This window comes from Bipolaris zeicola (assembly GCF_000523435.1).
Source record: "Bipolaris zeicola 26-R-13 unplaced genomic scaffold scaffold_58, whole genome shotgun sequence".
NCBI classification, from domain to species: domain Eukaryota; kingdom Fungi; phylum Ascomycota; class Dothideomycetes; order Pleosporales; family Pleosporaceae; genus Bipolaris; species Bipolaris zeicola.
This window is the reverse complement of record NW_006912107.1, coordinates 42,319-68,366: the sequence shown is the minus strand read 5'-3', so window position 1 is coordinate 68,366 and position 26,048 is coordinate 42,319. Positions and strand designations below refer to the sequence as shown.

At 52.3% G+C, this 26,048-nt stretch overlaps 7 protein-coding genes across 7 annotated transcripts; 2 read left to right on the top strand and 5 right to left on the bottom strand.

Moving 5' to 3' along the window:
* Positions 1 to 2,024: 2,024 nt before the first annotated feature.
* Positions 2,025 to 5,441, bottom strand: COCCADRAFT_4365 (uncharacterized protein; the record flags this gene model as incomplete). Its single annotated transcript, XM_007713262.1, has 8 exons — positions 2,025 to 2,572; positions 2,626 to 2,808; positions 2,859 to 2,895; positions 2,943 to 3,086; positions 3,213 to 3,866; positions 3,917 to 4,675; positions 4,802 to 5,160; positions 5,216 to 5,441. The coding sequence occupies 8 exons, from the start codon at positions 5,439 to 5,441 to the stop codon at positions 2,025 to 2,027; spliced, it is 2,910 nt and encodes a 969-aa protein (XP_007711452.1).
* Positions 5,442 to 6,161: 720 nt separating this feature from the next.
* On the top strand, positions 6,162 to 8,116 carry COCCADRAFT_25609 (uncharacterized protein; the record flags this gene model as incomplete). Its single annotated transcript, XM_007713275.1, has 2 exons — positions 6,162 to 6,220; positions 6,277 to 8,116. The coding sequence occupies 2 exons, from the start codon at positions 6,162 to 6,164 to the stop codon at positions 8,114 to 8,116; spliced, it is 1,899 nt and encodes a 632-aa protein (XP_007711465.1).
* Positions 8,117 to 8,721: 605 nt separating this feature from the next.
* Positions 8,722 to 12,342, top strand: COCCADRAFT_4363 (uncharacterized protein; the record flags this gene model as incomplete). The annotated part of the gene is made up of 1 exon (XM_007713261.1): positions 8,722 to 12,342. The coding sequence occupies one exon, from the start codon at positions 8,722 to 8,724 to the stop codon at positions 12,340 to 12,342; it is 3,621 nt and encodes a 1,206-aa protein (XP_007711451.1).
* A 618-nt stretch (positions 12,343 to 12,960) lies between these two features.
* COCCADRAFT_36076 (uncharacterized protein) lies at positions 12,961 to 16,812 on the bottom strand (the record flags this gene model as incomplete). Its single annotated transcript, XM_007713290.1, has 7 exons — positions 12,961 to 13,005; positions 13,079 to 14,017; positions 14,870 to 14,873; positions 14,948 to 16,298; positions 16,349 to 16,569; positions 16,621 to 16,690; positions 16,740 to 16,812. 7 exons carry the CDS (start codon positions 16,810 to 16,812, stop codon positions 12,961 to 12,963), a joined length of 2,703 nt encoding a protein of 900 aa, XP_007711480.1.
* Positions 16,813 to 18,430: 1,618 nt separating this feature from the next.
* On the bottom strand, positions 18,431 to 19,976 carry COCCADRAFT_94053 (uncharacterized protein; the record flags this gene model as incomplete). Its single annotated transcript, XM_007713289.1, has 3 exons — positions 18,431 to 19,237; positions 19,291 to 19,430; positions 19,484 to 19,976. 3 exons carry the CDS (start codon positions 19,974 to 19,976, stop codon positions 18,431 to 18,433), a joined length of 1,440 nt encoding a protein of 479 aa, XP_007711479.1.
* Positions 19,977 to 20,660: 684 nt separating this feature from the next.
* Positions 20,661 to 20,852, bottom strand: COCCADRAFT_94059 (uncharacterized protein; the record flags this gene model as incomplete). Its single annotated transcript, XM_007713288.1, has 1 exon — positions 20,661 to 20,852. A coding segment is annotated over one exon (192 nt), but the record flags the coding sequence as incomplete, so codon positions are not given.
* A 3,692-nt stretch (positions 20,853 to 24,544) lies between these two features.
* COCCADRAFT_94065 (uncharacterized protein) lies at positions 24,545 to 25,873 on the bottom strand (the record flags this gene model as incomplete). Its single annotated transcript, XM_007713287.1, has 1 exon — positions 24,545 to 25,873. The coding sequence occupies one exon, from the start codon at positions 25,871 to 25,873 to the stop codon at positions 24,545 to 24,547; it is 1,329 nt and encodes a 442-aa protein (XP_007711477.1).
* Between the last annotated feature and the right edge of the window lie 175 nt (positions 25,874 to 26,048).

Below are 26,048 nucleotides of genomic sequence, written 5' to 3'. Positions count from 1 at the left end.
GACATGGGGTTAACTAGAGAATCTCGACTACGATCCGGGGTCATAGGCTTTCCTACAGTTACATCAGATGGGTCTTTGCCCGTTCTGGGAATGTATCGGCGTGCGTTTTAATGCCAGCACACATGGTTGTCTTCCAATCAACGGCCATGTCACAAGGGGCAAGAGATATCCCATCAGGGGATCGACATGGAAGCGTCGGCGCCTTGGCCGGGTGGACGAAAACGCATAACATCGGATCAAGGTCCAGGGGGACCAACAGATGATGACGCTTACACATGCGAAGTTTACAACCGCAGAGAAAACTGTAGGTCGGGTGTTCCCGAGATGCCCCCCTTCTTTTGGCATTCCAGACATCGTGAGGTGTCTTCGTGACGTTTGAGGGGGAATCTGGGCAGATCAGACGCAAGGTTCGCGTGAACGGCCTGTCTCCACTGTTCCCGCGCTAATCATCCTAGCAACATGCGGGGGGCCGAGTCACATGCCCCTCTCTCAACAGACTAGAAGGCCAACCGAGGGCGGTAGCAATCTTCTCTCTTGTCCACTCTGCTCGTTCCGCTTTACATTCTGCGTTTGCTCGCACTTGGGACCTGCTACTATCGGAACATGCGTGCGTGACTAGTCATTGGAAGCCAAGTCGAAGGTGTAGGAAGGCTGGGGGCCGACCGGGCCCTTGGGCATCATTCATTCACATGCCGTCATCAGCTCCACCACCCCCCCCCCCCCCCTCGTCCTTGCATTGCCTTCCTTTCTCCACCGCCTCGCCGCCTTTCCCGTGTCAGTGCGCAACGGAATCAAACGTCCAGAAAGGAAAAAACAAACGTCATGTATACACAGAAGAAAAAACATACATGGTTGGACCACGTAAGTTCAACGATACGCACTGATCGTGAATTGGAACCATGTCAAAGGGAGCGTACGTATCTAGGTACATAAACAAACAATAGTACATGCCGGTAGTATCCAAACCCGAGTAAAGAAAAACAAACAAAAAAAGAGAGTAAAAGCTTACCGCACAGTGACTTTTCTTGACTAGAAGAAAAAAAACAAAACAAAAATACAAACTACCCACGTGCCCACCTTCTGCATAGATGGGCCAGACGACAAGTCAGTCACGGAAAAGACGGCGTCCTCGCGGCACTTTTGGGTTGACTATGTAAAGAAGTGGATATGAGCATGTGCCAAGCTACCTTGTCCACATGTCCCCAACGACCACTCATACACTTTCCTTAACGCCCCCGGTCCGTTTCTAGTCGCGAAAAGGCCCTAACTATTAGTTAATACTATACCGGACCGACCTTTTTTCTTCTCTCTCTCCATCGTCTACCCCGAGATTTTTCCCTTTCCCCCATTGCGGGTTTTTTGTGCTTGTATGGGGCGTTTAGACTATATGCTATAAAATTGCTGCTTGTCTCATGATTTGAGCTTCTTTCTCCTCCTTGTGATTTGATCCACTGCTAGGGACTTTTAGTCTGGGTGGGTGGTTTTGTTTAAACTTGGGACGCTTAAATGGTGTCTGCATGTGTAGAGCCGTGGGGAGTTGTTTTACTAGCTGCGGGAAGAGAAAGTCTTGGGTTGCTAGTAAGTCTGGATACTATCTTGCGTCCGCGGAATCGTGTTGTTGTTGTGATCGTGATCTCAATGGGAAGCTAGGCTGCGAAGTCGCTCTCTCGGTGTTGTGATGATTGTTTAAAGTCGTAACTATTCGAGTCCAAAGTTGTGGGTCGGCTTTTAACAGTGGGAGCATACATGCACGGGATGACTGATGTTCAAGAAATACTTTTAGATTGGGTCCGCTCCGAGCTACTAGAGTTAGCTAGCCTGCTAAGACGAAATACCGAAGCATCCAGTATTCGTGTGAGGATGTTATGCTATGTGGCATGTTTGAAAATGGATAAACCACTCATGCACTACCAAGAGACCGTTGTGCTCTTCTAAAAAGCATACTGTGTGTGACCCAAAACGCCCACACCACGCTACCCGCTCGATTTCCCAAAGCTACTATAGCCCAAGATGCACTTGATACCTTACTTGTACTCCTTGCACCTTTCCAAACTCTCGCACACAGGACCCTTCAAGATCCTCAACGCCTCAGCGATCAACTCGTGCAGCTCCTTACGGAAATGCTGGCCTTCCGGCGTATCATGCTCTTTGCTATGCTTCTGTCGCTGAAAAGCATCCCGAATAGTTTCGAGAATACCAACCACTTCTTTGCAGAGCTCATTGCAAGTATCACTGATGAGTTTTCTCACGTCCTCTCGAGTCAATCCTGCAATGTCAGGAAAAACACCTTCGAGGCCAATGATTTTCTCTTTGAGATATGCATGGCGGACATCCATGAGCTTCTGGCGTTTTCCGGCTTTTTTCAAAATGGCCTGTTGATAGACAGGCTTCATTTTCCGGTGCATATATTCTTTTTCGGTAGGTTTGATCGCTTTGCCGAATACTTCGATGAGTCCGTCACGAAGCTTCTTCGTGGCGGCTTCGATCGTGAGTGTGATGTTTTTTTCATGATCAAGGACATTGTTGCCGAAGCAAGTCTGGTACGCATCTCCGACTAGAGCCTGTGGATCATCTGGGATAGATACATTTATTAGCATGGTTAGCGGAAACAGCGTGACGAAATACCTTTCAATAGCTTGTTTAGTTCACGAAAGCTCGTCTTGATGGTTTGTGCAGCGTGAGCTTTGAACGATGAAGGTGCATCTTCGATTGCTCTTCGGAAGTGCCTATCGATATCGGATGCGACAAATGACAGTAGTGCAGCATTCACGTCGTGCTTGATGCCCAGCTTCTTCTGATGCCATTTCCCTGGCATTCGCTAGCGGAAGCTTTGCACATATGATAACAGGGTAATGTACCTTGGTTTCTGACTAGAGCTCTATGCGAAGCGGCAGCCTATAACAGTGAGCAACAAGTCATTCTCAGGAACACCCAATTCTTACCATCTTCTCTAGCTCCTCGAGCTTCGTCTCAGCCTTGCTATCAAACTTGTCCTGCAGCTGATGTTTTGAAAGTTCGTTCAAAAGGTCTTCCAAGAACGTGCTGTGGCATCTTTTTTTCATTTTCTCGATTTCCAACTCAATATCCTATTTTTGTTTAGTAAATATTCATATTGAGGCTGCTCCTCGACTTTGACTCCGTATAGGGACACAAGTCTAGTTCACACCCTCCCATCGAGTTTGTCCTTCAGACCTGGTAATCGAATAACTTACCTTAATGGCCTGGTCCAGAATTTTGGTTATGTACTCTACTCGGGCTTCTGTACTCTTGCTACAGCTCATCTGGAAGATGCTTAGCAGCATGGGGGTTTTGAACTGGATGAAGTTTTCAAGAACGGCGACCTTTCCTTGGGAAGGCTGTCCAGCAATATGATTGAAGAGCGCCAGGATTTTTGTGTCTTCCAACTTCATAGACGGAACCTTGTCAGGGTACGCAGTGTTATATCCCCGGCGGTACCGCATGAACATGCGATTAGAAATGCAAAAGGATGCAGCGCCCGCATCGTCGCCAGTGTTGTGACTGTACATCCGGTTCAGACCCGTAGCAACAAACCTGTTACGGCAAGCAATTCGAATGTCCTTACGTTCTTTTTCCAAGGAAATAATACGGGCCTTCAACTCTTTTTTGCGTGTAACCAGGTCCTTGTTGGTTGCGCGTAAAGCCTCCTTCGAGTGATTGTCTTCGGTGACAGAGCTTTGATTGACGAAGCTCCTGATGCGCTTGATCTTGTTTTTATTGTTTTCGATGTCATTTTCGATGATCTGAACCTTACCGGTGAGTTCACTCAACTTCTCCTCGACGGGGGCAAGCTGTCCTTCTGCTATGGCATCCAGTTGCAGTGTACTACCACCATCATCATTCATTTCCTGTTATATCAATTAATAAATGGGCAGAACATGTATCCTGGAGAGCTTACATCAGATCTGGTAGCCACAAGAATGACACTACCATGGTGTCGCCTACGGTGCGCATCCAGATAGTGCTGTCGAAAAGATTGGTCGCTCGTGGCCCGCTTTATGTCGACAACTACGATCGTCTTTTCGCACTGCTGCAAATAATCCTCTGCTGCCGCAACACGATAAACGTTGATGTCTTTCGCGCCCGGGACATCGGCCAAGCAGATTCCATCTTGTAGTAGGGGGCTGTCGACATAGTACCTGATAATCTCTACAAACGGCCATGGGCTGAAAGAAAGAGGTTTCCCATTGAAACGTGCATTTGGTGCTTTCATTCGGAAAGGGCGAAGCTGTTCGCGCATGTCGCTGTGAGTGCTGGACGTGAGGGGGACAAAGAGCTCGCCGTCCCGAACAAATTGCTCGTGTATCTCACCAGTCCATCTCTGTAGCTTTAAGAGTGCTGGACTGTCCTTCCAAGACTTGCTTGCAGACATAAAGTCCTCGAGCGATTCAGGTGCGACATAGTAAGCAAAGAGATGGTTCAAGCAATCCAGAGCAGCGTCTTTGCGTGCTCGATCGTCGTCATCGACGTCTTCTTCATCGCTCATCATCCGCTGTTGGGTATTAAACCATTGGTTAAACCAAATATTCACGAGGTTTTCTATGCAGTATTCGAGGCAGTAAAATTTTACCTCTGCTTGAACTGCCCCCATATTGTTGGAGAGTTTCTTCTGGCGGAACTCCGTTACCACGTTGGTGCATGGGCTGCCACTATCCCCCTGTTTCATTGTCAGTTAAACAAAGTCATGTAGCCTTGGATATTTTCTACTGAGAGACAGTGATCTGATACGCTAGGTTCGAGACAGATGTAAACAATCCGAGCAGTAAGCTAGGGCTACATTTACTTCTGGCGTCAGGTCGTCACCCAGCAAAGCATTCGTAGTTGCAGACTTCCCAGATCCTGTATCTCCTGTGACTGCAAAACGAATCTCTTCCTGGTAGGAAATAATGCAATTTTTGACAGCTTGTGAGTGGAGATAAGCAGCCTCCTCGCCACCAATACCTTGATCCGCAGCCGCTCCTAGGAAGTCTTTGAATACTCGCAAGATACTCCGAACATCCTTTTCTGACTGTTGAAATCCTGGATGGTAGATGGGTAGCTTTGGACGGCGCTGTTGAGTTAGGTCAAGCGGAGGCACTGCTGTATCTCTTTCATCGTTGCTATCGCCATCGTCATCATCACTATCAGTCCAGATTTCAGATGCTGGGAAGTATTAGCCTTTGATCTGGTTTAGGTACACACTGCTATAGTTGTATACCTGAACGCTTAGCGGGTAGCACAGATCCTATGGTGCTAGGATTCCAGCTAGTAATAGCAGCTATAGTGTTCGCCTCAATAGCTTTGAGTCTATCAAGACAGTCTGTCTTGAGGTTTGGGATCATATTTGCTTCTGGAGCAACTCGTACTACGCGTTCAGGTTCGAATAGAGGACTCTGCGGATCGTCCGGCACACATTGTTGCAAATTGTTGTCGTCCTCTTCCATCGTGTCCACTAAAGGTTGAGATAGCAGAAAGATAGAAAAGAGTTGGAAGGGAAAAGGATTGGTAGGGTTCAGTAGTTATAGATCGCTTTTAGGTGAGAGAGCAAGCCTTAGACAAGACGCCACTAGAACAGCGAGGTGAGAGACCGGTGAGCCATAGTGTGAAGTTAATGGGTATAGGTAGTGTACTACATGACCTCCATCGGCTCTTACCTGTCCTGTCAAGCTAGGGTAGATCAAGGCGTAATCAGCCCAAGGTGGTTGGATATGGCCGGACTAGCAAAGATTATAGCCAGTTCCATGCCCTTAATTTTCAACATCATTCCGCTGTCGGTAGGAAATCCTTTTCCAATGATAAATATGAAATTTGAGTGAGGACTGTTAGAAAAGGATTGTTGACATGCGCATCTTCCTGAACTGAGAGAAGCACTGCTTATATCAGCGGTAAAAGCCATACGACTGTGATGTTGAGGCCCTACGAGGCCCTACCAGCAGTCACCTTTTTTTTTGGAACAACTGAAAAACTATTGGCATTTCATACAATCGGATACGAAGCGTGATCAAGGCCAAGATGCGGGGTCCCCACATGGCGTACTCGCAGCTGGTGAGAAGGATGATGTGCGCACATGGGCCCTGAAAATATATAAGTTTCGGGCTCCCCCTTGTCAAGGCAGATTTTCCTACTGCTCTACTTGGCCGACGGGCGTCTTTGGTCCTTAATTCATGGCGGAGGATCGTGGGGCATTAAACCGAGGGATTAAAAGGGCAAGAACGCGGCATGGGTCAGTGCCGCACAGAACCAGCAGAAACAACTGCCAAGTACTGACCTGATCTCCAGATGCTTGAACTGCAAGATCAGAAGGCGCAAGTGTGATGAAGTGAAGCCGACATGCTCGCGTTGTGCTGCAAAAAACGACAAATGCGAATGGACTTCTCGCCTCACCTTCCGAGCCGAGAATGCGTTAGCAATTCATCCATCACTATTGCATCAGCCCCCGGGATTTCCGCCTAAGCGTTTCAGGATTAAAGATGTTACTGCAGAAGTCATGCGGGACTACCAGTGTGACAAGCCAGGAGATGGGCCCGGCGCTTGTGATCAGTCTGATAACCAGCTGGTTAGTAGTTACAGCGATCTCTCACCTACCACGATCGATGATCGGAGCATTTTATTTCAAAATGACTCGTGCTGGCCGAAAAACACATCGCATACGAACACTGAGGATATCCCGAGTCAGGCTCGACCCGAAGGATACGTACCCATACCTGTTTCTGCAGATACAGAGGTGGCACGGAACAGTCCGGTAATTGCCGCACACCCAGACAACACAATCTTTCTTCCGGGATCTGCATACCTCGACGCTCATGCCGCATTGAGAAGTCATCTGAAAGAAAAGGCACGATCCAATGATCATACCCCAGAAGCATCGCGCGACTCTTCAAAGGACACTCGCATATGTTCTGTAGACACCGATTTCGATACAGTGACAAAAAAAGGCACCATGCAACTCCCATTTGACCCTGTCATTGGCGGGGAACCGAGCCCTACTCAATTATCAGTGTTTCAGCTATCAGCTGAGAAAGAACTTGAGTTGTGGAAGAATTGGCTTGATGAAATAGCGCCTTGGATTGACAAGTTTGATGGTGAACGCCATTTTCAGCACCAACTCCCGATACTGGCACGTTCCCACGAGCATCTGAAGTACTCAATACTAGCGTTATCAGCACGACAGCTTGAGGTCAAGAATCGCAGCATACACACTGAGCAAAGCTTAGCTTTGTACCAAACAGCCATCCAACTCGTCCTACCGCATCTACATACACGCAGCATGGGAGTTATAGCAACATGCGCGGTATTGTGCGTGCTAGAGATGCAAAGCAGTTCATCCAGGGTGTGGCACCAGCATTTGGATGGCTGTGCACATTTGATTGAAGCAGCTGGAATCAATGGCTTCTCTGGTGGCCTTGAACAAGCCTTGTTCTGGTGCTTCGCTCGTATGGATGTATGTGGTGGACTTATTTCCTCATCCAAAACGCTCATACCTGTTGAGCGCTGGGTCTTGGGTATGGGTCTTGACGCTGATGTGCATCTCTTTCGAGCGAAGAAAGGATACAACACTCACGCATGTGAAGTGGTCTACCTGTGTGCACAAATACTCGACTTGCTCTCTTTCCATCCAAACTTGGCCCGGCGGGCTGGTGTCTCACTCGATACATCAGAGATTCGAGATGAAGCCTATATGGCGCGGTGGATGAGGCTTTGGAACCATGTTTCTGCATGGCATGCTACGCGTCCAGCAGAGATGCTCCCTATAACATCTCTCACAAACCCCACATGGCCATTTCCCAAGATCCTGTATAGCAACCCTGCCGCCATCTCGGGGAACCAACTTTACCATACAGCATGCCTTCTTATGCTTAAGCACAAGCCTGCGGGGGTCACTATTACGCCTAAGCCGAACTCTATCTTCTGGCATGCACGTCAGATCTGCGGGATATCGATGAGCAATGACCACCACGGTGCGTGGACCAATGCGATACAACCTTTGTGGATCGCGGGCCAATGGATGAGTCACGAGAGCGAGCACAAGGCTATCTTGCAGCTATTAGAAAAGATTGAAGTACAGTCGGGGTGGGGTACAAAGTGGCGGGCAGAAGACTTGAAAGAGTTCTGGGGTTAGCAGAGCACCGATGTCTTTCCTTTTGCATGTGACTTGTTCTCTTATGCAGTGGATATGACACTAATTGATAATAATCCATATGGGCCCGCGTGTGTACATAATCGTGTGTTGGAACGTATAACTAGCAGCCAAGATGTGGTGGTGAAATAGTGTTGATGGCAGAGACAGACGCGTCGCTATGAGCGATAGCAATGACGGCACCAGTGCACGGACGATCTCGGAGGTAACAGCGGCGATGCTGACTATCGCTTGCTGCTCCATCGCGACCGTCGCCGCTGGAGACACGTAGAAAGCGGTCGAAGTCGATTCCAATCCGAGTCCTCTCGTCCTGCCACTTGCATCCCTTGTTCGCCTGCATCCTCGCTGTCACGCATGGGTTCCACTACCCGATCAACACCACGCATTGTTGCCTACGCTTTCCTTGTCGGCTTTACCGTTTAGCACTGTACACTCACCTATAGATCCACGACTAATCCTACATTCCTCCCGCAGCCTGTTTGCCACTTTCTTCCATTGCACACTGCCTGGAAGCAGATTCAACAGCACACGCTCTTCGTTTACCGATTCCATTTACCCTCCTCGACCCATTTGGGCGCCCCGCCACCATGTTCACGAGCTTCACGGGAAACCCGCGTCGGGCGCGACAGGTCAATCTCAGTGGAAAGAAGACCAATCCCTTCGGCCCCCCAGGCTCCGGCGCCGGATCACAAGCCGCCCTCGACCGAGCACAGCAAGACCGAGCACAACGGCAGCGGGAACGAGATACATTGAATGCCGCCAAGCGAATACAGAGGGTGTGGCGGGGTCATTCAGCCAGGCAGAAAGTGGCTGACCAAGTACGAAGTGAATGGGACAGAGTAGAGGCTCCCAATGGCCTCTCACAACAGGGATCGTATGCCTCGGAAGACGAGGCTCTTGCTCAATTACAGCGGCTACTTCGTTTTGTCTCCACCCGCAGCGAGGATGACCTGAAACGGATACAACATTATGGAGCAAGACAGATGGAAACAGTTCAAGCCTTGGGCCTGGAATCAAGCGGACCATGGCTGTCGGCATATTCAAGACTACAGCGGGTATCTTTGGTTGCCATAGAACGCCAACTCAGGCCTTCATCAACACAATGGAGTCAGATCGGGACATCCCTTACCACCTTGCAGTTTCTAGCCGAACAAATACCTGCCGAAACATCCCGAAACGCCCAGAACTATTACCGCACCCTCGCACAAGTCGTATCTAGGCTCTCCCCTGAACTTGAGTCGTCCGACAATGGGTCAGACGTAGTCAACGTTGTGCTGAGAACCCTGGTCGCACCATTGAAGGTCACTGGATATACGTTGGATGCCTACGAAGCGCTTGGGGTGCACTTCCTGACACTTCCATTACTTAGTTCAGACTCGACATCACCACCCGTACAGAAGCTTCGGGATTCGCTCGCCGACTCGATAAACTACAAGCTACTTGCGAATGCGCTGGCTACTCTAGCTAAACGGTCCGGACTACAAAACAGGCCAGAATTACAGAGTACACTGAGTCGGCTTCGCTTGCTGGGAACCTTCATCTATTTCCACCGCTATGCTCACAATTTTGATACCCCAGAGGCATACGCTGTACACAAAGACTTTGTATCTGTTGTATCTGTTCTTCTGAATTCGTTACCTGTCAATATAGTTGATGAAGACCACCCCATCACGGAGATTACCGAAGACGATGCCGTCAATTCGGATTCAGGTGCAGTGACTGAGTTTCTCAAACAGCAGGTTGAATCTCTGGTACATCAGGAAGGAATTGGGAGTCTCTTGGCTGGCTCATCACAATCCCTTGATACTTCCGAAGATGAAAAGGTTGATGAAGCGCGGCAGCTTGCCAACTACGCACTTGCACTGCTACGCTTCTTTCCGCGAAGAGGTGACGAGATACGCATGTGGCTTTACATTGGCCCATCGGAGTCGTCTGGGAAGAGCACGCGCAAGTTGCCCGCTATCCGATACTTCTGGGAGGCATCGAGAAGGTCATCAGTCTTTTCCACAATCTTCAAAGACTCACGGGCAGCCATTGGTCTACTGAAGCCAAAGTCATCCGACACTAACAGCTCAGATCGCCCGGGTACATCCGGTCTGACACAACATGGGTTCTGGCAGCCAGCGCAACAGCAAGTGAATCGTGATGCGGCTGTTACGGATGAGTGGCGGGTCATTCTAGTATTTCTAGAACTTTACACATTTGTGCTCAAAGTTACAGATGACGAAGAGTTTTTCAGTACCGGACAGCAAGACGCCTATTCCGGGCAAGTCCGTGATAATGGACTACCTCTGACCGAGGTAAAGGACCTCACGACATTCCTAAAGAATCTAGGTTTCACACTTTACTTTAATGCAGTAGAAATCACTACATCAGAAGATAGTGCCGAAAGCAGCAGCACGGGCTTCAACTACTTCAACCCAAAAGCAATCGAAAATCAAAGCCAGAAAGAACAAGTCGAGCCATCTATAGGTGGAGTGGCTGGATTGAAGATCGACTATGTTAAAGGGCTGGTCACAGGTCTCCTTCGTATGGTCTATGAGCGTGACTCGCGACGCAAATTCTTACCGCCAGACCACTGGTTGATGACTTCACGATTCGATATGACTGGCTTCATTCCAGCTGTAGTCGAAGAGGAGGAGTCACGGCACAAGATCCAAGAAGAGGACGGAGACGATCTGGATGACCAAGAAGAAGAATTCGACGATACACCACAGCTTATTGGGACGAGTCGGACTCAGCAACAACGACGACTGGAGAAATTGCAGCGACAGCAACGCAAGGCTTCAAGAAGAAGGTACCTCCAGGCCGTGGCTCCTCGGTTGGAAATTCTGCAGAACATGCCATTCTTCATACCATTCACTACCAGGGTACAAATCTTCCGAGAATTCGTACACCTGGACATGACCAAGCGAAGAGGCGGTTCTGATCCCGAGCTCTGGCGATTCAGACTGATGCAGCAACCAAATGCCCGTGGTCAGTTCGAAAGGCACTCTGCTAGGATCAGGAGAGAAAATGAGTTTGACGATGCCTTCGACCAGTTTTATGACCTGGGACAGGGCTTGAAGGAACCAATTCAAATCACCTTCTTGGATCAGTTCGGTGCACAGGAGGCTGGTATCGATGGTGGTGGTGTCACCAAAGAGTTTCTGACAAGCGTCACCAACCGAGCCTTTATGCCTACAGACTATATCGACATGTTCATCGAGAACGACCAACATCTCCTCTATCCTAATCCTGCTGCACTTGAAGAACACAAGGAAGCTCTGCGACAAGCGGGCATACGCGAAGGATCACAAGAGTATCGTGCGCAAATCACCGAGCTGCTTCAACGCTACGAATTCTTGGGTCGCATCATCGGCAAATGCATGTACGAGGGTATCTTAATTGACGTCAATTTTGCACCCTTCTTCCTACGCAAATGGGCTCTGACAGGCGGCGCCGGCTCCGCACCTAACGAATCAGGCTACCGACCAACGCTCAACGACCTTCGCGACCTGGACGAAGAGCTGTACCAAGGCCTGCACAAGCTCAAAACTTATCCTGGTGATGTGGAGGATTTCTCGCTCAATTTCACAGTCACAGACACGATTGTCGTCGACCACACCACCACACCCAAGAAGACCAAGGCTATCACCAAGGAACTCAAGCCCGACGGCTCCAACACACCCGTCACGAACCAAAACCGCCTCGTCTACATCAGCTACATGGCACGCCACCGCCTACAAAACCAACCCTACGCCCAAACCGCCGCCTTCCTCCGCGGCCTCAGCACAATGATCCAGCCCTCCTGGCTCTCAATGTTCAACCAGTCCGAACTGCAAACCCTCATCTCCGGCACCCGCACCTCCATCGACGTCGAAGACCTCCGCCGCAACACCATTTACGGAGGCACATACGTCATCGGCGACGACGGCCTCGAGCATCCGACCATCCAGCTCCTCTGGAAGGTCATGAAGGAAATGTCCGACGATGAGCGCCGTGCTGTCCTCAAATTCGTCACGAGCACCCCTCGCGCCCCACTGCTAGGCTTCGCAACGCTAAATCCCCGCTTTAGCATTCGTGATGCGGGGAGCGATCAGGAAAGGTTGCCTAGCACGAGTACGTGTGTGAATTTGCTCAAGTTGCCCATGTATCGCGACGAGGCGACGCTCAAGGAGAAGTTGCTGTATAGTGTTTTTTCGGGCGCTGGCTTTGATTTGAGTTAGGCAAATAAATTCGATTTTCTTGGTTTTGCAAATGGGCTTTTGTCCGCGTGTTTGGCTCAATGTCAAAGTTCGAGTAGGGTTTGGAGAAGGTGTGACCAAGGGATTGATTGCTCTTGTAGGTTCGCAAATAGCATGCATGGAAGCCGCAGTGCAACGTAGATGTAGACGTTTTCTTTTTTCTTTCAACTGCAATAGAGACAATTTCTCTCTCTCTCTCTCTCTCTCTCTCTCTCTCCCACCCCCTTTATCTACGTAATTTGGGTTTTTTTTATGAACTTACGGTATTCTACTGCACGGTGCAAAGGTGCGCATTTCAAGTAACAATGTGCAACGAGACACCCAGAAAACGGATAGACATGTAAGTATGATGGCAAGCAAAACAAAACAGAACCAAAAAAAAATGCAGGTTTGGGTATAGTTTGCTGACAGGTTTTACACAGCTTGGGCGACGATATGGGTGCCTTTCACAGGGGATATAGTATCCCGAACTCCCCTCTCCCTTATCTACCATATCCACAACACGGAAGGTAGTAAAAGCTACAGGAGCGCAAAGGCCGTCAATCGTCTAACAACGAACCAATGTTTCTACACGACATGCACCTAGAGCCTGGCACGCTCCTAGTGCCGCTCAGGCATCTGATGCTGTCTCTTGAGATAACTCGCCTGTAATCACAGTCAGAATTCGTTAACGTTCCCAGGTAAGATACCCCCAAAGCAAATCAACCAAAAGACTCACCTCATCTAGCACAGCCTGCAGTCTACCTTCCTCAGCCACAACCTTCTTGACTGTATCGCTGACATTGCCTTCGAGGCCTACATTACAGCCGCGCGGCAGCCATCTTAGTATATGGAATGCGTTTGCATATACGCTCGTTGCTCCCGTCATTCTCCCGTCGTCGGGCAGGCTGGCTTGGAGGATGATTTTGAAGGTTTTGAGACCCCAGCAGTATCTCAAGCCCAAGCGGACGAGGTCGGCGAAGCCATCGAGGATATCGTGGTGTGAAGGTATTGTAAGAACGACGTGCTTGATGAGGCTGCGGGAGCGCTGGTGCAGTGTCGAAAGCGTATGTATGCCGCTTGTCAAGCTGAGCGTAAACACGTTGTCGCTGTAGAGAACCTGCCGCGCCTCCTTATATATCTGCTTATTCAATCGCAAAATCTCTGGGATGATGGGGTCGCTCAGTGGGATGCGCTCTGGTCCTGGACTTTGGCCTCTGGCCCGCTGATTCAAGTATGGTCGCTGCTCCGGTCCGTGAAACCATACTCTGCGTAGGACGGGCGCCGGCGCAGGAGGAAACTCGTCTTCGTCAGGCTTCTCGGGAGCACGGTCGGCATGGAGGAGGAGCGGTTCCTCGCGCACGAGCGCCATGTGGTATATGTGGATGCGAAGTTCGGCGGGAAGCTTCATAAATGGAAAGGGGGATTCGAGGACGTCGTCGACCGTGGGACACGATGGCGCAGCTTCGCATTCGGACAAGTTGCTGGGTTCTGGTGTCGCGAGGCCGGTTCGAACGGGCGGGTTCAAAGGGCTGAGGCAAGACGTCGGACTCTCTGGTACTGCATCGCTGGCCGTATCGCATGTGCGAGATCTTTTCGATCTGTTATCGTGAGGTTCGACCTCGTCTGCTAGTATTAATCTCTTCCGTCTGGGTGCCGCGCGCCGATCCATGACTGGCTGCTCTGGTGTGATAATATCGAATAAAGTCGAACAACTCATCGGCAGAGTAGCAATGTTCAGAAAGTTTCTTTTTTTGGTCGGCTATATGGTGCCGACGGTCACCTCGGTGGGAGGGAATGACGCGTCGGGCGTGCGAAATACCACGTTCTAGTCTTAGGGAGACAATCCGGCTAACTAGCTCATCATCGCAGGCGCAGATACAATGGAATATCGGGGCGGATAACGCAACAATACAAACACAATAGCAAGACTCTTGTTTATTGATAAACAAAAAAGCAGTGAATGTCAGAAGTAGGTAACAGACAAGTGGATTCGCGGGTCGGGAGGTGGGTGATTGCGGGGTCGAGAACACCAGTAGCGCGTCTGAGGATCCAGCAGGCAAGTGCCAATGCGCATGATAGTTGCGTCACGTGTTTCTTCAATAAATAGCACTGGAAGATTGGCATGTGCGATGTGAATGAGAGTCCTGAGCATGCCATGATGTGCTGTCATTGAAAAACATGGCCCTTGTGGGCCAAAATAGTATTGCAAGAATATGTCTCTGTAAAGTGATTTGCACCAAATTGTTATCTACTGCAGCCAGGACAGTGCGGACCGCCGGCTTCGTATCTACACAATCGGCGTCGGTCGAGAAATTAATAATAAAGGGAATCAGAAAACAACCACACGCCCTATCCATCTGTCCCGCATCCTACAGTTTGTTGTGACCTCGAAACTATGAAGCATTCAGATATCCCCCTACAGAATCTCAAGAGCATAAGGAACAATATCTCTAGGTAACCGTCCTCCAGTTACAGACATCAGGTAGCGGAGACGACAAAAGAAACTTAGGAAAATTCCTCCGCATACCTGCCTAGACCACCTTATAGGTCTATTAGGTTGTTGCTGCCAGGTTGTCGGTTCTGCTGCTGCTGCTGGGCACCGAACGGGTTGGCATTGCCGTAAGGGTTGGCACCAAAGTTGCTCGCTGGTCCAGTCTGTGCGGGCATCAAGCGGTTTTGTTGAGGCATGCCTGTGAACTGCGAGTTCAAGAAGGGGTTGTTTCCAGTGGCATTTGCGTTGATCTTGTTCAAGCCCGCGCCGGCTGAGTTAACAAACGTTCCTGGCGCAGTGTGCTGAGCGGGAATACGCATGTTTCCTACGTTGCCAAAAGTATCCTGACCCTCTCCGGTTGCCAAGAGTGCATTGAGTCGTGCAGCGGTTGGGTCCATTTCCTTCTGTGGTGGTTGTGGTCGCTGTTGCTGCTGTGGTTGCGGCGTCGCCTGTGGAGAGAATGATGGCTGGGGGCTGAAAGACGGGGTGTTGAACTGCGTCTGAGTCTTTTGCTCACTTAGAGTGTTCAGCGTCGGTTGTGTGAAGGACTGCGTTGGCTGCGGGCGGTTGAAAGACTGCGCGAATGGGTTATTGGAGCCAGTCGGCTGCGGCATCAGGGATTCCTGAGTCTTGTTGCTAGCCCATGGGTTGTGGCTGCCAGGCTGGAGTGTGTTCTGGTCTTGCTGTGGTTGCTGCTGCTGCTGCTGGCTCATATCTCCAAATCCGCCGAATTGGCCATACGGGTTGTTCGTAAAAGCGGTTTGCTGGGGCTGGATAGTGTGCTGAGGTTGCAAATATTGCTGTTGCTGCTGAGCGCCAAACTGATCAAAACCCGTCGGTTGTGGCTGCTGTTGGAAACCTCCATAGCCTCCAAACCCGTTCTGGAATCCCGTCTGCTGGGGCTGCATTCCAGTAGGCTGGGCGTATGCAGTGTTGAGGAAACCAGTGTTCTGGGGTTGCTGCTGTTGCTGATTTGGATCCACAAGGTTGCCAAACCAGTCAACCTGACCCTGCTGCTGATAACCTTGGTTGTTTCCGGTGGGCTGGTAAACACTTGGCTGGGCAGTAGTCTCTCCGAAAAGCAGGTCGGCATTGGTTTGTTCGAGCTCCTTGCGGCGCAACTCCTCTTCCTCTTTACTCAACTTGATCGCCTTCTCCAGGTCATCGTCGTTCTCATCGGCCCTTGCGCTGCGTTCTCGACGCTTCTTTTCCTCTTCGGCCTCATTCCTACTAGCCTCAAGGGCTAGCCTGAGCTCGATATCCTCTTCTTCTGTTCTACGGTTACGGCGCTGTTCGCCGTTCCGCTGGTGCCTTTGCGCATCATGATCTGCACGCTGGGGTCCGCCTCCAGGATATTCCTCAATGCCCGTAACTCGCGACTTCCACGACTTCCTGTCGGCTCGCTCGGCGCGTAATCGTTCTTCGTCCATGATGAGCGAAGTCAACTCCTTGGCTGCCATTCGCACTGCGGGTGTCTTAGTAAGCTGTTCTTGCTGCGGTGCGAGACGCGCTTACCATTCTGACCAACATCACGGCCGTCCTCGTCAATGTGTTGGAATTCGCGCAATGTCTTGATGATGTAGATGTTCTTGCGCGCCCAGGTTACGACGAGCTCTGAGCCCTCGTGCAGGCAGTAGTCGAGCACCTTGAGCGATTTGAGGACGTGGCGCCAGTTTTTGCCTCGGTCGTTGAGTCGTTTGTCCAGCATGTCCATTACCTGGTAGAAGTCGGTCGAACTGGGTAAGGTGTCAGCATAGCCGGGCGCGATTCACACAGGGCGCCCATACCTATTGAAGGTGATTTGGGCAATCTCAGCCATGTCGGAGCCCACAGGGCCCCATGGATCGTTGCTGGTGGCTGCAATTGTTAGATGCGCCATACGTGTAGCTCACAGGGTGCTCCTTACCATTGCGGACCTTGACTTCGACCTGGCTGTAGCCCTTTGTCACGTTCTTGACGGATCTTGCGATTTTACTCATGGCTGCGACGTATCTGGGAGAAGAAGATGATCAAAAGGTAGTAAGGGGCAGCGGAGCTGTCGGGAGGGAAGGTCGCAACAGGCGTGCAGCGGATCAGAGCTGGAGCGCTGGGCGTATGACGTGCCGCTAACCAGACGAGCTCAAGCAATGAGTGGCGCGATGATTTGGAGCCCGTTGAAGGTCCAGCGAGGGTGGGAAAATGGGGCTGTGTCTTCCGTGTGGGCTGTGGCAAGCTGTGGTAAAATGGACTTGCAGGAGAGTCGTGGATAGACGTAATGCGAGGCTGGTGCGCTGATGACCACCTGCAGCATAGCCAGGGCCCGAGCGACCGAAACCCAGGGTCGGAGCGCTACGACGTCAACCCCAGAAAATATCGCCCGCCTTGGAAACTCCTCGACGTACCAATGCAAGCCATGGCAGCCCTCCTCTACCTGCTCAAGCAGCCAATTTCTCAAAGTGCCCAGATGTGCTCGCGAGCAGCCCAAGGTGCTAGAGGCGACTGGCGAGCGGGCTGACGAATCTGCCTCGTCAGCCGCCCTTGGTAATATCATGCAATGCTAGGGAACATGCTCCAGTGAACGCAACTGGTTTGGGCGAAGCCACAGCAGTGGCGTGAAATACCTGCAACAAGTCCAACATGCCCAACAAAGGTCAAACACTGTGTCTGAGAGATGCACGCTGATGCGCCTATAGTAGCAGCAATCCAAAGCTACGGTTGGGCATCATTGCAACCTTCCCCCCTTACTACCGGCACGACTTATTGGACCAGCACCCACCGCAAACACCTGCTGAGTCCAATCATCTGAAGCCTAAGTATATATATATATATATATATGAGAGGCCCAAGGAATGTTTGTCATTGTCATCTACGGCTCTCACATTTGCCTTCAACCCTCAACACTCACATTCACAGGCTTTGGAGGGATTACAAGTAAATTAAAATTGATTCACATTTTTTGGTCCTGCTTGCGCAGAATAGTTGTAGTCTAAAAGTGGATGTAAGTCCTTCATTAAATACCAGTCTAGAGATTTGCCCACGTCCGTAAGAGAAACGAGACAGAAAAGATACAGGCCAGGACGCCCTTGCCAATCTTGATGTGTCGCAGACACGCCCAACGCCTGCCATCCTGTGGTGAGCTCCCGGTCAAAAGTAACTAGAAAGTAAACCCCGGAGAACCCGCCACCAGATAAATACCAAGAATTGTAAACAGAGAGAAACGGAGAGAGACAAGGGAGGAGATGACAAAGTCGGGAAACATGTAAAGAAACCTCCGAGCGCTTCAAGTCCTGCGAATCCATGAAATCTGCCATGCAGGACATTTTGATGTAAACAATAGAACACGCCAGTTGCGCAAAGGAAAATTTTGGTGGGCAGTCAGGGTTATGAATCCTGCTGGCCGAAACGAAAAAACACCACTCTAAAGGACTCGCATGTATTAGTTGTACAGACGAAAGCGATGACCCATGATGGTACCACCATGGCTCCAGAAGGCCCTGTTGAGTGCATGGTAGCTCGTCCAAGCCAGTATCCGAGACTGCTCGGCTATTACAATGGACATGATACAATGGTTGGATGGAGAGTCGATCGAGGCATTACGATACTAAAAGGGTAGGTAGTCTATTGAACGGCAGGTGCCCACATCTCGTTGCCCATCCGCTGTTGGTTGGGGTTGTAGTGGTCAGGCTCAGTGCTGTTTGGGCGACGGATGTTGTTGTGTTGGTAGTACATGCCGTTCTGCGCCTGGTACTGGGGCTCAGGGTAGACGTATCCGTTGTCACCGGCACCTGGAGAAGGCAGGGCCTGTTGGCCGGGTGATTGCCAGCCCATGGCAGACATATGCGGGCTTCCATTAGCGCTGTTGGTACCTCCAGACTGGTTGTGGTTGGCAGACGCAGGAGGCTCAAGGATCGGTGGGGGGCCATATGCACTCGGGTGGGATGTAATGGCGGGGCGAGAGCCGCTCACGTTGGAGGCATACGATTGCGCAGTAAGCGCAGGAGATGCTCGGGGGCTAGGCTGAGGCATCTCGTGACGCATGTGCGGTGGGACGTTGATGCCGCCCATGTAGGCGTAGTCAGAGCCCTGGCGGTGAAGGCCGGGCATGCCACCTGCAGGCATTCCATTGGCAGGCGAGAGAGACAGCGTGCGGTCGTTGGGCGAAGGAGTGCCCAACGGGGAAGCTGTCTCGGAATAATCACCGCCGTCAGAGCGGCCGGTCCTGCTCGAAGCAGAAGCACGCGAGGCAAGCGCAGCGGCTGTAGCAGCGGCCGCCTCCTCAACAGTGCCAGTGTGGTGGTTCTGGTGACGTGTCAAAGTAGTGCGTCGCGTGAACGTCTTCTGGCAGTCGGCATAGGGGCACTTGTATGGGCGCTTGCCAGAGTGGATACGGCGATGGCGCGCCAAAGAGCTAGAATCACTGAAAGGCTTTGTTGATGTTAGTGAGGAGAAAGCAAGCGAGCTAAAGCGTGAAAACATACCTTTCCGCATCGCTCGCACATGTGAGGCTTCTCGCCAGTGTGGACACGTTGATGGACCGTCAGCGCCGAACGCTGGATGAACTGCTTGCCGCAGTTTGGGTAATCGCAGACATGAGGTCGGATGCCGCTGTGGATACGTTCTGCGAGTGTGTCAGTGCGCTGCAGTTTTAATGTTGCGGTCCAAGCTTCGTACCATGACGTGCGAGGTCACTGCGTCGCGCGAAGCCTTTACCACATGTCGAGCACGCGAACGCCTTTGGTGGACCCGTATCAGAGGCGGGCCGCCCACCATTGTGCTGGTGCTGGACCTGGTTGTCAGGCATCTGTTGTTGCTGGGCATAGGCGTGGTCTGGGGGGTTTGGAATGTAGTTGCTGTTGTTCAGCATGGGCATGGGCGCCTGCATCTGCGAGGGCGAGGGGTAGCGGAGGCCGTTCATGTGCTGCTGGGGGATGGAAGGGTACGAGGGGAGTTGCTGCTGTGGTTGCTGCGATGAGTAGCGCGATGAATCTGACGGGTGAGGCGAGACGCCGCGTTCAGAGCCGTTTTCAGACTTGATGTGGCCGCCGTTGAGGTACGACGGGGGCGCGCCAAAGTGCTGTTGCTGCATTGCGTGCTGCATGGTGAATAGGGAGCCGTGTCCTAGGGAGGCTGTTAATCTCGCGTTCAGAATCGTGTCAAGCTCCATTGTCTCAGAGCTCGCTTCGCGTGACGGGCGACGTGGGAGGAGAAAAAAAGGGCCAAAATGGGGCGGTTTTGGGGGTTAAGAGACGGGGAGGGCGGAGCGCACCAGGAGAGAGAAGGAGGGTGGAGCGGGCTGGCTGGGAGCCTCGCAGTTGCACGTGTCGCGCTGGAGTGAAGGAGAGACAGAAGGGCGGAAAATCAGCAGGCGTCGACGACAAGAGTCGGGATGCTTTGGAGCGGCAGTGAGTAGGAGTCGAGTCTCGTGTCGGACCGCGCGCAGGTCAATGCAGCGGAGGGACTGGACGAGGGCAAAGTCAGTCGCGTGGGTGAAGGAGCGTGGAGGCAGCAGAGCGGGCGAGCGAGTGAAGGGGCAAAGGAGTGGCGCGCCAGAAATTGTCGGTCTGGCAGTCGGGCTGGCCACGGCTGGGGGGAAAAGGGGAGTGGAGCGGTGAGAAGGGTCTTGTGCGGGAGGTTGCGGGCAGCACGGAGCGAAAGCGGACCGTTCTTGTGGTGCAGTACGTACCTGAGATAGATATAGACGGGTGAGGTGTCGGGGCAGGGGATGGGCGGTGATGGGGGGACGTGGTGTTGAAAGTCTGCAGGTACTTCTTTACTCACTGCGCGTAGTTGCCCAGAAAGTCAAAGGGCGCTAGAGCGCTTACGGCCTTGGGCGGATCCCGGCCACGAGCTAGTCAACAAAAGGGACCACGATGTGCGCCCGGAGTCCGAGCGCAAGAAGGGCCTCGTTAGTCGACTGCACACCACCTGGGCCGATGCCGTCTGGTGTCTTGGTGCTGGTGCTGGCCCTGCTGGTCTTGGTGCTGGTGCGGGTGCGCTGCTGCGAGCGAGGACCGACTGAAACTGCCAGTCTGCCCGACGGCTTTCCCACGCGACGGGCCCGGACAGGGGGGCGATGGGAGGGATGCCTGTGTGTGTGTGTGTGCACACACTCGCCGATGGCTGCCACTCCAACCTAACTAACTGATCCCGCCAACCGCAACGCCCGGCACCGTCAAGTGGCACTGCTGCAACGCTCCCGAGGGGCGAACCGTTGTCCTTTCCGAGCCACCGCGTCCTCGACGGGCCTGGTGACGTTGGAGACGGGGGCAAAGAGACGCTGCTCACGGTGGGCGCGCGCGCAGACACACAATTCAAGAGGCCCAGATTGCTTTGGCCCAACAAGCTGGTCGACTGCCTCTTTTTGTTTTCTTGCGACTGGCTGCTGCAAGAGGCGCAGGATCGTCTTATTGCTTTTGGACGGCAAAAAGAAAACGTCAATGGACGAGGCGGCGGCGGCGGCTGCTGCTGCTGCTGCTGCATGTCATTGTTAATCGGGTTCGCGAGCCGTGCGCTGACTGTGTTCTTTGGAGGAGCGAGGGGTGTCATGCGGCTTACCTATCCCCAACTGGCCCGCGGGTTGCTGCTTGCACTCGCTTTGTTCGCAGGCAGGTGGTGTCAAGATCTGGAGAGGATCAAAGTGCCGGTTCCGTCGTGCGGTCCCTCTTCAACGCTCTGGACAGGTGGTGCGTGTGCTGTCTGTCCTATCTCTTGGTACAGTTATACTACCAAGTAGATACACGCAGAGGGCGTCATGGCACGTTCAAATACACCACATCAGTGCATCCCAAGCAAAATTCGAGTGCGGAGCAGCCCTATCCTTGCGCTCATCTCGCGCTCGCGACGCTACAGCTTCACCATGACCAGGACCATTGCTGCAAGCATGCCCCTCCTGGCTGTCAAGGAGCCAGGGCAGTCATGCGACCTTGTTTGAGGCGTCTGTGGCGCTTTTGTGCACAGATGGAGATCCACAAGCCGGGCGACAGCACTGTCGCCAACGTATCAATGTACTGACTATACATACACATGTACATACATACATAACCACGTAAGTACTCCGGTGTCTGCCAACAGGCCCATGGAGGACAGCTTTTGTCGCGTCTAGACACCAGTGGGCCGCGGACAGTGTCAGCTGGTCGCCATTGTTGCCAGCAGTGCCAGGGCGGGCTCGCTCTCCCTTCCGCACACGGCGAGCGGCCATGTGGAATTGGAATTGCATTGCAAACATGGCCAGGACGGCGACTCAGCGGTTCCTGGAGAGATGCTGGGATTGGGGAGAGCATGGGCCAGTTTGGAAGAGCCATGGAAGGCCGCTAGAAGGAACAAAGGCACGGTGCATAAGACGTGTCGTAGCCGTGCAGCGGGCGACAAGTCTGCGTGCCGGCAAAGGGCCCAAGCACAAAGGTGGGTTTGAGACAGCAGAAAGAAGCATAGCATTCTCAATCCCCAAGACGTCTGGCTGTGCTGCAGGGCAGCCTATTGGCGAGGCTTGTCGAGAATGGCGGAGGCTGGGGGAGGGCCTTCTGCCTTGTGAGACGGCCGTCGACGCCCCTGAAGCTCCGTGGAAACACTTTGGGCTCACGAACGACGCGCCCTTCCCACCCCCCACGAGGCCGCCACACAGCTGTAACCCCCAGAAACACCTGCGTGTGTTCGCGGGAGGGGATTGGCCCTCATTGGCGATATATATGGCAACACACACACACATAGACACGCTCCCTTCCCCTGGCGACAGGTGCCTATTGTAGAAGCAATGCCAAATCGACGATGGCCGTAGTAGCATGTCTGTCTCGACGAAATTCAACGCGCCCCCCTTGCCTTTGGCCATTTGCGGCCCAGCGCCGTGGGGAGACGGGATGGCATGGCAGATTGCGGCCAGGCTAGGTAGGTGGGAAGGCCAGGACAGGCGGCACGTGGAGCGTTCTCGGACAAGGGCACGATGGCTACGCTGGCTGAATCTCCCACCGACATTTCAAAACATTTGGGCCATGTATTACTTAGTTGTAGTTGCGGTGAAGGAGTCGTGGACTGGCACTGGGCTGCTTGGGGCGCTCGGTATGCTTCCGCTAGATCCGTCTGTGCTTGCGCGTCCCACCCCGGCCAAAGTATCTGCCGGGGCCCACCAGTCCCAGCCTCACTGTGTGTTTCGATCATCGACACACGTACCCCCTAAACAGTTGTGCACCACCCGCACGCACACGACATGCCACCACCTACTACCCTGCATTGCGACAATGCCCATCACATCACTCACAAAAGCACTACAAACAAGCCCATCCTCAACTGCGATTGTCGCTGATCGACGCCTGCCGCCTGCACCTGCACCTGCACCCCGTCTGCCGATGCTTCTTCTTCTCATTCTTCTTATTCTTCTTCTCCCATCCCACCCCACCCACTACTCCTCTGTCTGACCCTGCCAACTCTAATTGCTAATAATGCGCCGGCCAGCGGCACCCACTACCGCTAGCCTGGCACATTTTGTCCCATCATTTTGCAAATGCAACGAGCTATTCTTGTCTTTGGAAGCACAGGGCGCCTCAGATATCCTGTGTCATCAAAGCGTGCCACTGGCCCAGCGGCTGCGGCCCCAACTCCCCTTGACCAACGTTCCGGCGCAAGGGCGACTTGTTACCAACCCTGCAGCGAGGCTTCGACAATATCCAAGCGCCCTTCTCTGCAATTTCTAGAAGCCGCAGCATGCATCGCTCGTGTCACGGAGCGCTGCACTCGCCCACACCCTGTCGTTTTCCAGAAGATTGCCCATTTGCGCGCGTCTACCGCACACGCACACCCTCTCTTTCCAACACACACACACATACCCTCGATAGCACCAGTCAACATCCACATCCATACGCAATACCTCCGTCATGCTCATTGAAGCCACCTTTTCTACCCGCCCCGAAATGCGCGCTTTTAGCTGCTAGAAGAAGATGCCGGCGCGGGATCAAATCCGACTCGCTTGCATCCGCATGAAAGCCACAAACCATGGCCTTTTACCATTCGGCCCTATTCATCATCGTCCGCTCCTGATCTGCCCTACTCCACCAATGTCCAGCCTTCTCATCAATTGCATCGTGAGCCCCCTTTTTGTTCAATTGCAGTATAGTGCAATATGTCCTCGTGACTACTGCCCTTGTTGGACAAACTGCCCTACATGGTCTTGCAAATGTCGCTCAGTAATATCTGGCCCCAGGTTCAGGACAATTTGATGTTGCCGCAAAAAAGCTCATCTCATTCCTAAGCATCCACGTCCTCGGAATAAGGCCAATGCCATGGCCGCCGCTGTTCAACATGGGCATCTTACCACCATAGCTTGCCGTTCCAGGTGCACGTTGTTTCTCGAGCCGTTGCAAATGGCATCTGACGGTATGCGCGGTGTACAAATCGTACGTATTACATGGTTAGCACTAAACGCCGCAAAATGCAGGTGAAACATGACGGCTGCACAGACACGTCGCGCGCAATGAGTCAGTTTGCGTCATCAAATATCTCCGATAGGCGGGATGAGCTGAGTCTCAATTGTAGTAGTATACATAATACAGCACATTTGCGAACCCGAACCCACTCCTCGTGTCGGCCCGCACAAACACTATATGTAGCAAGAAAGAAAAAGACAAGTGGCAACTGCCGACTTACGCCCGATATCAAAATACAATCATGATCGCCATAATCATCATAAGAGAAAAAAATTGAATTAAAAAAAGGACCGACAAAACTGGAGAGTGGTCATGATTCTCAGATCCTAGGAACTCCACCAGTACCGAACAACTCCATCTTCACCCGCTCACTTGGAACGCCATAGCTCTTCAACTGGGCCTCAACGTCGAGCATGAACGATGTGGGTCCGCAGCAGTAGTACATTGTGCTGCTGTTGTCCGTGTGGAGAATTGTCCTGTCGACGCGATCGAGATCCACACGGCCTTTGATATCATAATCGTGGCCCTGCATATCCTCCTGGCTTGGGCGTGACAGGTAGTAGACGGCATGCACGTTCCCATGGTTCGCGACAACACACTGGTCCATGTGCTTCTTGAAGGCCCTGGTCTGCGAGTTGCGCGCACCCTGGATCCAAGTAATGGGCCGAGCTGAATCTGCCTCGTCAATCAAGAAATTCAACATGGACATGAGTGCAGTCACCCCGACGCCTGCCGAGATGAGCACCACTGGGCCTCCTGCTGCTGCTGTTGCTGTTGCTGTTGCTGCTGATACAGCTGTATTATCGTCGTCATGATGGCCCGCTTCCCCGGAATCGGCAAGGTGGAAATCTCCAAACGGATGCGACACCTGCACCACATCGCCCTCGTGCTTTGCGTCGTGCAGCAGATTGGAAATGTACCCCACATGCGTCATGTCCTTGGTCTCCCCCAGCACCACACCAGCCTCCCTCTTGACACTGATGCGCAAATAGCTCTTGCCCGGTGCATCACTCAAACTATACTGTCTAGCCTGCCACACGCCCCCATCCAGCTCCTCCACAAACACCCTAACCGAGACATACTGCCCCGGCTTGAACCGCGGCAGCTTCAGCTGGCCAGCATCCACCGGTTCGAGATAAAAAGACGTAATCTCCTCGCTCTCCTTGACCTTCTTGGCAATCCGCAGGTCCTGCCACGACGGCCAGTACGCCGTCGAGCGGTACAGCTGGCTCTCCTTGCTAATCATAATGTTGGCGAGCTGCCAGTACGCCGCGCCCCACGCATCCAGGATCTCGGGGGTTGCGGCCGCGCCCAGCACGCTCGCCATGGTCGACAGCAGGTGCTTGCCGACAATGTCGTATTGATCGGCGCGGATAAACAGACTCGCGTGCTTGTGGCAGATGAGTTCAACCGCGGGACTCAGCTTGCCCAGGTTGTCGATGTTGGCGGCGTAGGCGTACAGGGATCCTGCGAGTGCTTGCGCTTGATGACCCGTCGCTTGGTGCGTGTTGTTGAAGATGTTTTTGAGTTCCGGGTTCGCTTGTAGCATGTCGTGGTAGAATCGAGTGGTTATGGCCGTTCCATGTTCTGCGAGTACCGGCACGGTGCTCTTGATGATTTGGACTTGGGCTGGTGTCAAGGTGGCCATTGTGCGTTCTTCGTTTGTCTATCCTTGTTTAAATTTAAGTAGCTTTTTGTCTATACTTGATAGTCGAGTTGTAGTAGCAGTAGATATGAAGCCTGTTGTTGTATGTGTGTGAATATGTAGTATGAATAAAACCATACCACATCTTTCACCATGACACACCTATATACCTCCCTGT